Source organism: Choristoneura fumiferana, chromosome 7, assembly GCF_025370935.1.
Source record: "Choristoneura fumiferana chromosome 7, NRCan_CFum_1, whole genome shotgun sequence".
In the NCBI taxonomy this organism is placed as follows: Eukaryota; Metazoa; Arthropoda; class Insecta; order Lepidoptera; family Tortricidae; genus Choristoneura; species Choristoneura fumiferana.
Genome location: NC_133478.1, coordinates 4600269 through 4610814, shown reverse-complemented (window position 1 = coordinate 4610814; position 10546 = coordinate 4600269). Strand labels below are relative to the sequence as shown.

General features: G+C 35.3%; 1 protein-coding gene across 1 annotated transcript; it reads right to left on the bottom strand.

Annotated features, from left to right (window-relative positions):
* Window positions 1–251: 251 nt before the first annotated feature.
* LOC141429383 (xanthine dehydrogenase-like) lies at window positions 252–10219 on the bottom strand. Its single transcript, XM_074089679.1, has 15 exons — window positions 10056–10219; window positions 9414–9574; window positions 7950–8386; window positions 7654–7877; window positions 7468–7570; window positions 6484–6611; window positions 6039–6329; window positions 5624–5911; window positions 4940–5439; window positions 4587–4770; window positions 4313–4508; window positions 3428–4194; window positions 3001–3193; window positions 2134–2244; window positions 252–596 (listed from the first exon to the last, which is right to left on the bottom strand). Exons 1-15 carry the CDS (start codon window positions 10146–10148, stop codon window positions 526–528), a joined length of 3747 nt encoding a protein of 1248 aa, XP_073945780.1. The 5' UTR covers window positions 10149–10219; the 3' UTR covers window positions 252–525.
* Window positions 10220–10546: the final 327 nt, after the last annotated feature.

Here is a 10546-nt window from a genome sequence, read left to right as displayed (position 1 = left end):
TTTAAAAAAGGCAGGGGTATAAAGATATTTCAATAAATCACTGCTAAATTCAATTATCAGCCAAATTATTGAAAACATGAATTTCCTTAACTATGTAGTAGGTACTTTTTTAAATAAAAAAAAAGAAAATTCGTCATTGGAGCAAAAAAATAACTAAATGAAAACCGAACGGGAATGCATACGTATATTGAAACAATGTTGTTTTTTTCATATTTTTTAAATTTATTTTTTAAAAACAAAACGTTACACACTTATGTCAGATGACAACTAGCAACTCAGAGGCCGTATTTTTTTAAAGCTAGGTTTTCTCTTTCTACCCTCGTCTTATATCGTTTGAACGAAAGAAAAGCGAATGCGTTATAATTCTGTGATCGTTAAACGATGACTTCAAATTAAGATGCAAATACAAACTATAAAAATACACGCAAACTACTTCTAACTTAAACTGCCACCATTAATTTCATTATTCAATGCGCGTCTTCTCATTTCCAAGAATGGCTTGTTCATTAGTTCTATGGGCCATTTTCATGTAAGTTTGAAGTGTTCCAATTTGTGCCCAATTGACATGAATATGTTTTCCACGGTACACGGATTCTCTGTAATAAAATACAATAAGGTCAAATATATACATTATAGAAAATTGCGGATCATCACAGTGACTAACCAAGAATAAAAATGAGGATACCCAAATAGGGTAAAGGTTCAAAAAATTTAAATGGTTTTTTTTATAAGTTATTGTTCATCTATGTCAAAGATACAGAAGTTAACATACACTCTTACTATTTTGACCTCTTTAAAATGGGTCAACTCCTAGCTCATACATTTGGAATAATGACAGAGAAAGTAGTGGTTGGAAATTAACGCATGGCACTACTTTTTCAGTACCACGCCGTAGCGTCTAATGTTACTACGTTTTTTTAGCTCCGAAGGTTTATACCTTCGGAGCTAAAAAAACGTAGTTCTGACCTTCTAAATGTTTGTTCTATGTAACATAAATAATTAAGTATAATTTATTTTTCTCCAACTTGCTCGGAAATGTTGTCATGAATGTTGGAAAAATCGACCGGGAAGCCCATAGTTATATGCGTTGATGCGATAATAAAAAAAAAGTGGCATTACTTCCCGGACATGTCCGGGAAGTGTTTATTATTGTGCAGGTTTTTTACTTTTACGAGAGTGAGAGAGATGGTACGATACGAACTTCGATTTTCGGATTTCGGAGTAGGCCCTCTGATAGAAACGCCGAGCACTTTATACATATGTTTATGAAATTATCGTTCGAATAAAAAGCTTTTTGCACGCTACCTGCTATAGGTACCTCCTATGCGAAGTTTAGTAAATATCTTAGTTAAGTAATACTTAGATATATTATTATAATATTTAAACACGCCTTACATGTTACGGATAATCTAACAATCCATAATTATTTAGATTTAAGCCCATCTATGGCTTTCAAAGTTGAGAGGTCGTACTGGAAATTTCACTTTTCCCCCAATTAACTATGCTTTCTATTTCCAAAAGCTAAAGAGTGGGCACTTTAAATTAATTTCTGCCTGCGGAAAACGTTTAGATCAAAGACTTAGGCACAATTTCTTACTTTAAGAAATAGGAGGAACATAATTAAGAAGGTTATTTTACTAATGAAATGTAAAACAAGATCGTGAAACTTAAAGTTTTAATATTGTGCCTGTAATTATCTATTATTCAAAGTCGTAACGCTCTTATAAAAAGGTTATGGTTGCCGGTTGAAGATCAATAGTGAGATTCCACGACGGTTTTCTTAGGAAAATAGTGTGGTGGCTTACTCTTGCTTTCCACACCGCAGAATTTTATTTCGACTGCCTGATTTAACCCTGATTCAAGCAAGACTATCTTATTGTATTTTTTTTTTAATTTTTGAACTTTATGGTAACAACGAGGCTTGAATCATTTAACATGAATTTACTTGAGTAACGCCGCGGGAAGCGTACAGTTCTTAGATAACTTTTCAAGTGTACTATTAGTTATGGTTCAAAATTATAATTACACACTTGTGACCGATGGCTGAATAGGCAGGCAACCGGAGTCTTAGTCATGGAGTCCCATTAAAGCATGTGCCGCTCAAAAATAATTGAAAGCCGCATCTATACTAACCAATATGGACCCAGTCATCTTTGTATCCAGCGTCGAGACGTGCGGATCGCACCGCCTCTCGCAAAGCGTGTATCACCACTGAAGAGAGGCACAGAGCTGGCTCGCCCGTGGCTGTAACACAATATAACCTTTTATCCTTTTAAGTAAATTGCATATCAAATAATACCTTATCCTCATGAACTCAGGAGACCCACTTGCTCGTTTGCCATCCAGCAGAATTTAAAAAATAGCTTGTTCAAATGGTAATAGCAATAGGTAGACCATATATATAACACGGAGAACAGATGCTCGTCGGGGCCGAGAAGTTCTCAAATGAAGACTGCGGTCCGAAAGCGCCGCATAGGACGTCCACTCACGAGTTGGACGGATGACTGGGTTTAACCCGCAGGTACGCGGTGGATGCAGGCCGCTCCCAACCAAAGCAACTAGAGGTAAAATGTATATGTCCAATAGTGGACGTCCTACGGCTGATATGATGATGATGATGACTAACGCTTTGAAACGGTAATTTAGAATATCTTTTTTTAATTAGTTCAAATAGTTTAAATAACTTCGAAAAGTAAGCCAACGCGATTTTTTGCAAATGAACTGCTATTTAGTTGAAATAAATCAAGTTATGTATCTTGCAGGTTCATACTGCCATGGAACAAGATTCAATTAATTCATATGTAAAATTAAAATAGAATTATTTTTAATTCTATATTTTATGATCTTTGTCGATTCACATCTAAATGCTTCTTATGAAGTATCTTGTAGAAATCTCCAGAGAAATTAGCCTTTCTACATGTAATCTCCGCCTGTCGATGTCTGTGATATCCTAAGGTATTTATATTATAAGCCTAAGTAAAATGGCAATGATGAAGGTACCTTTAGATTGAAGGACACCATAAGGATTGCCAGCGTTTCTCTTAAAGTATACCCTGAAATCAGCAGGTATATCTTTGATCCCCGGTGGCTTGTAGGTCCATGTGCGGTCGGTAAGCAACCTACCGGACTCAGGGTCATAGATCGTCTTCTCAGACGTAAAATATCCAAGGCCCATGACAAACGCACCCTCAATCTGAAAGTTAAGGGTACCAAAACACAACTTAGATATAGTCTACTTCAAAAAACACCAACAAAAAAAACTATATTTTCTAGTTGTTATCATATCATAGCTGATGTTTAAAAGTGTTAAAAATTTAATATATATATAATCTTTCTACGGATGGCGAAACGGATCAAATTTCATGTTAATCCTCTGAATTTGTGTTTAAAGTCACAGAAATACATTATTTAATAAAAAAAAACTAACTTGTCCTATGTCAATTTCTGGACTCAAACTTCTGCCAGTATCTTCCAGCAAGTCGACTCTTCTGACATCATGGTTTCCTGTCAAAATATCAACTTCCAACTCTAAAGCAACCACTCCATAAATAAAATATGGCTTCACTCCGTCGTTATTTGAAAACATATGTGAAGCTTGTAGATCTATTCCGGCTTTGAAAACTTTTTCAACAAGCTCCTCCCATGATGGTTTACCCATTTTTTCTCTTATAGGTTCAAATCTTTTCATTAAAATTTCACATGCTTTCATTGTAGCAAAAACTACGCACTCACTTCCGATGCTAGCACCAGTTGTCATGGTATTGGGAGAAATGAAGCTTGTGCTTGGCTTGATGCTTACTTTGTCTAGCGAAACCCCGAGTATGTACGCAGCTACTTGAGCAACCTTTGTGTTAATACCTTGCCCCATTTCAATACCTCCATGAGTTATAACTACCGACCCATCACCATGTAGAACGGATACGATGGAATTGTAATTGCCAAAGTAGAAAAGCTCGTACGTCATTGGTATTATTTTCATTGCCCTTTTTCTCCATCTGTTATTTCCATTGAAGCCGACTATTTCTTTTAGCCTAGCTTCATAATTCGAGTCTTGTTTCAGTTGATCTATTAATTCGGGAATCGGATTGTTTCCTTTAGCCATATTTTTAGCCCTTATTTCCATTGGGTCTTTGCCAAGATTATGAGCTATTATTTCAATTATATTTTCAATCATAGCTACACCTTCAGTTGATGCTAAAAATGCGTAAAAATTAGTTATTGGTATATGGAAATCTCTTGCGTTTAATATTATGGTAAAAGAATTTATTTTTTTACGGAAATCTACAAGAACAAAAAAATACAAATTACTTACATGGAGCTCTACACCAAGTATTTGAGGGTGTGTCAGTTTCGACACTATTGGCTTCAATATACCATCGTTTTGTGTCATAACAATTAAGAAAATGATTGAGTGTCAAATGTCCTATCGTTTCATTTGGTGCACATCCATTGTCTTGATAAAAAATGTTCCTCAAATACTGTATTTCACCTTCATTGTTAACTCCAACCTGAATACAGTGATAACAGTTTCTACAGCCAGTAATATTTATTTTTTAATGTTATGTGTCTAATTCACACTATATTACCTCGAAGTTAGAATGTGTTGGTATTCTTTTTCCAGCTATTTTAATATTGGTCTGTAACGGTACGACGAATCTGCAGGTTTTGCCTTGTAAGTGGGAAACGATTGCAGCTGCGCAGGCAATTTGAACGGACCGTGTTATTTTTCCTCCATATGAGCCGCCAACTCTGCGCACGATGACGTTAACACTAGAAGTGGAAAAATAAGTTAATAGGGAAAGGCAAGAATCAAAGCAGAAAGTTAACATCAAAAACTGTGTGGGAATAGGTATCAGCTGGATTATTCTACATCTTCAGAAGTCTAAGAGAGGCTATCTACATATAGGAGGGTAATGATACATCTTGCTTTGGTACAAACCTATTTGCGGGCACCTTCAGACATTGTGCAACAGCCACATTAGTCAAGTCAAGCCACTGCGTTGCAGAGTATACTTCGATACCATCCTCGGTCGGTTTTACTACACATGTTTGTGGCTCCATATAGTAATGATATTGCGTCTCCAAATTCAATTCGCCTTTAAGTACCAGCTTCACATCATGGCCAACATCAACAGGTTCTACTGTTTTATTATTTGTTACTCTTTTGGAGCGCTCAGGAGACTTTAGGACGTCTTGTGGAGTTAAAAGTGGTCTATTTTTATTAATTGAAGCATATTTAACTTTAACTAGTTTTGCTGCCCTGTTCGCTATTTTTTCTCTATTTGCCACAATAATAGCGGCAGGTTGGCCATAGAACTTTACTTCTTTGGAGCATAAGATTTCTTCAGTAGCTTGAATTAGCGGCACGTTTAGAGGAGTGAATACGTTGTCTCCTGGTATATTTTGCGCAGTATAAAATGCTACAACACCTGTTATTTTCTGAAAACAATGAAGTATTCATAGAATTATACAGTAATTTGATAAGTTTAAATGTTTATATATACTATTTTTTGTTGAAAATCATATGATGTCGCAGCTTAGATTTAATTGTTGTTTCTCTTCATTCTTGATTTATAAGTTACTTTTGAAAATGTTATAATAAAACGATTTGTTTGTTGCTTACCATAGCTTCAGTCGCATCAAATCCACTAATAATACTTCCAGAATTGGCATCAGCACAGACAAATGCTCCATAAACTTCTCCGACCTTCGACGGCAGGTCATTGGCAAAGTTGGCTTCACCGCTGCATTGCACTAAAGCCTCAATTTTAGGAACGGGTTGGTTAAGGGGCCACACAGATTTATCAGTATCAAACATTTGGGTTCCTTTAGATGTGTTCCTCTTTATTGCTGTCCCACCGGAACGATGTTTGGGATCTAGTTTATCTTCCGGGCATAAATATAAAATTGCCTGAAAAAAATATTCACTTATTTTTAAGAATAGTTTTTATTGGTTATAAATAAATGCAGTAAACTTTTGTAAAACTAAAAGCTTGTTTAGTTTAGTAGAGATAAATAAAAATGAATTCAAGATATACCTTGTAATAGAGACTAACAGCTAGCATCCTTCTATAAGCAGCAGAAGGTTCCGGCGGAGCTTCTTCAGGCAATATTTCATCAAATAACGACTTTGCCGCTATTTGCAAAGTTTCATTAGTAAAAAGATCTTTGCCAATCAATAAGGCTTCAGTTTTGCTGGCGTGAATGAAGCTGGCTGATATGCTGCCAAATATCAACGATACTTTTTCTATGATAGTAGTGTCACGTTTGAATTTGAACATGAAACCTGCATTGACGACAGCGTGAGCATTTTGAGATCGTGGCATGATCTAAAAAAATTGTGATAATAATTTTACCCGATTAGTCATGATAATCGTTAAGATGGTGTGATTCTAGAGCTATATAGGTTCTGTGACTGCTCGTTTATGTACATAAAATTCTACAGAATTAACTTAAACACATTTAACTCTTGAAAACACTTGCCTTGTAAGTTTTTACAGAGCAGCATTTTGAAAGCGGCGGAAGCATAATGTTGAGTATGATTTTTCGTTTCATATTCATTTTAAGGAATTCCGGTAGTGTCATTGTTTTCGTTGTGTGTACTCCTTCAGCTTAAAAACACATTTAATAAAATTCACATGCAATGAGGGTTTTCTGACAGACGGAATATTACGAGATAGCCTTAGTATCGTGAGATAAATTTCACACGCCTAGATCTAAAGCGATATCAAATCAAAATAATTGAGTACTATTTAAATTTAGACTTACGTACATTTACTTTCTGAAAGGCCTAAAAAATGTTGTATTTCAATCTAGATGTGCGATTTGACGTTACAAACTTTCTTGAGGTTGGCTCATTCTGGCTAAATGATATATAAATGTGAAAATGAGAAGAAGCATAGCAGAATTTATATCTTAGAAAATTATATAGTGACAAAAATCTTGATGAACGTGGCGAAAAACGGAACTGACGCGCTTATATCTTTCAAAACTTATTTTTTTACAGTTTGCCGTGAATGTCGTGTTTTGTATCTTTTGTTCTTGGTTTTTAGTTCGTATTTTCCTACTAAAGCACTAACAATATAAAACTAAAAATAATATTTTCATTTATTTATATAAATGATATAAGCGTCTTACAGACGTTCATTAAGATAGTTATCGAATTGTAGCGCCCACTAGCCTCAACCCTGCCAAAAACACCTTTATTGTTAAAATAGCCAAATAACCGAAACAGTTACTTAAATTATGAAAAGAGGGCCAATTAATAAATTTCGCAAAAAATAATAAGTCAAAATAATAACCGTGAAACTCAGTCATATTTAATGAAGTAAAACCGGATAACTCACGTCGACTCGACACACGTCAAAACATGTAGAGCTAAACAAGTTTTAAGACGTGAGTTATCCGGGTTTATTTCATAAAATATGACAATTAGTTAAAATTGTGTATACCAAATAAACTACCAACCAATTGTCAACATCGCTCCTACAGTTTCAAACAGTAAAAATAGATCAGATTGAAAATCATTATTAAAATACTTCATATACAAATTTCCTCCAATAGTTCCAATCTGCAAAAGAACACAATACATTCAATTTAAAATACATTGTTCAAATACAAAAAAAAATACAATAGATTTTTTTACTTACTAACATTTCTCACTGGTATATGCGCTACCAAGTCCATGTGTTCATGAAACTGTTTCAGATACGAAAATTCTTCGTTGCGTGAAGAAAGATCGAGAAAAAGCTCCATCATGTCAGTCAGGGTCATCCCAGCCCCAAGAATCAGGTTCACATCTATGACGTATCCTTTGATTTCAGCCACGCTAAATATGTCAATCACATTTGAAGGATAGCTTTCAACATGGTATACACCTAGAAAGTAAATACATGCTATGTATTTGGCGTTAAGTCTTATAATGTTTTTGAGTTTAAAAAAATGTTTACCTTGTCCAGTGTTCCCAGCTATCAGTTTATATTCCTTACACATTGCCATAATTTTAAAAACATGCTCAAGTGTAAACGCCTTATACCATTTTTGCGCTCCGTATTCTAAAACAGTAAGTTTGTTATCGGAATCTTCAACAACACACCAATCATCTTCAGGGGTATCTTTATCTTGATTTAAATTTAGTTTTCCTAGAAGAATATCATTTTCTTTGTTCTTATGTGGACATTTTTTGGTGCAATTAACTCCACAGGGCTTGAACATTCCTAAATCTTCCAAATCTGTCAGTTTATCTACAAGATTGCAGTCAGCATCTGAAGCGAAGGTCTTAAAAGCATCTGCAATGGGTCTGTATCCTGTACATCTACATAGGTTCCCGGCAAATGAGTTTTCTATTTCTTTCGTAGTTAATTTCCCATTCTTAGCATTGTACAAACTGTTGAAGATAAAAAATATTGTAAATACTTGTATTGTGCAATCTTTGACTATGTTTAATAGATGTACGTCTATTGTACATAAAAAATAATTTTGAAGAGACATTAATTAAAGTAGTTTGAATTACTTCTTCGGGCCAACACGTTTAAACGCAGTCAGTCAATTAAATAAATAAAACTAATAAGGTAGATCGCAAAAAGCAAGGTTTTATTTTAACACTTGCAAAGTTACGCCATTTTACGCCACGCCTGATTCCATTTTTAAGGTTCCGGAGCCAAAATGGCAAAAACGGAACCCTTATAGTTTCGTCAAGTCCGTCTGTCTGTCTGTCTGTCTGTCCGTCCGTATGTCACAGGCATTTTACTCGAAAACTACAAGATGTATTTCAATGAAATTTGGAGTAAAGATGTCTTGTAAAAGCCGCTATTTAGTTTTGTAGTTAAATTACAAAAATAAATATGTATAGGGGGGGCACTCCATACACGTAACAGAAATTGAAAAAGTTTTTTTTAACTGGCATCAACGAAAAGCTCTTTTGAAAATATTTTATTTAAGGTTTCTCAAAAAAAAATTGATTAAGTGAAGAATTCCGGAAATAATAGCTCCCAAAGTAGCATAACTTGTGCCCCCCCTCTCTATCTTGTAAACCAAAAAAATATGCTAAAAAATGAAAATACTTTCAAGGAAAATTGGTTTCAACATGATCGGGTATACCGTTTTTGAGTTATTGCCGAAAAACTGCGCTTCTCAACAAAAGGACGTAAGTGCCGTGAAGATACTTGTTTTTTTTTGTAATGGCTACGGAACCCTATTTTGGGCGTGTCCGACACGCTCTTGTTTCTTTTGCTGTTGCCTCCCGCTTTACTGTACTTTTATTAGCCTAACCCGTCGGCAATTATTCGGACCAATCAATGTAACTGATCCAAACTCGACAACGGTTGAAGCACAAAGTTTGATTTGCATTAAAAAATAGGAGCTCGGCACAAGTTTATAATTAATTTTCATCTTTATTTAAGTTTGTTACCTACCTGTACATATTCATGATCCATCCTGGAGTGCAGTATCCGCACTGGGTGCCGTTAAACTTGGCCAGTCTTGTCTGGATGTCGTGGTAACCCATTGTTCTATTACCAATCCCTTCCACTGTGGTGATTTCCCAGCCGTGGCATGAAAGGATGGAAACGAGACACTGCGAGGTAGAATGAACTTGTTGTGAGAAGACAATTTGCAGGTTGAAATGAAAAGTGACTGATGAAGTACATTAAAAATTTCTTTGAACATTATTGAATGTATGTCATCTTTAGGTTTCCGTAGTCAACTAGGAACCCTTATAATTTCGCCATGTCGGTCCGTCTGTCCGCGGCTAAGCTCAGATCAGTCACGCCGACAAAGTGGTAATATAAAAAAAAAGTAACAAAATTACATGATATTTACATCGAAAGTAACGATAGAGCCATATTACCAAAAAAATAATTGAAATAATTTATGATAATGTAGAATTTAAGATACTGTATTTATGGTTTTGTGCTAGTGCTGCTCTCTGAAGGCAGAAAATTGCAGTAATATTCCTATAAACCGAAGAGGCCTCCTAAAACTACCCAAGGCATGACTTATGTCCTATACTGCGAGCCATTCTTTTAGTTGACTTCAAAATTATTGTTCTAACTTACAGAGTTGACAGCAAAAGTCCTCATCTCATTGGTGGGCGGCGCGGCGGCGCGTATGGCGACGACGCACGCGCCGCAGCCGCCCTCGTGGCACATCGCTTTAGTGCCGCGCAGGTCCGCTACGGTACGGATGAATTCGTTCAGAGACACGTCTGGACCGTACTTTCCGTCAGCTAAAACATATATATTTTTTAAATAGCCTTATTTTTTGTCTTGTAGCCAGGAATTAAGAGTCAGATTGTAGCCTTTTCTTGAAAACGCGTCTCCATAATTTTTGGGATGATTGTTTAGGACAGTTTTTAGTAGTTAAATGAAATTAATGCTCATATAATTTAATTTAATTGATTAATTTTAAGTACTAAATTTAGGAAATAAGCTCTGTTACTAATCATCTATGGAGTCCTGTGTATTCCGAAATAAAGATTATATTACTATTATTAGCTGGTTTTTTAGGGTTTTAAGTAAGTAATTTAAGTTTATGTGTACCTACTACA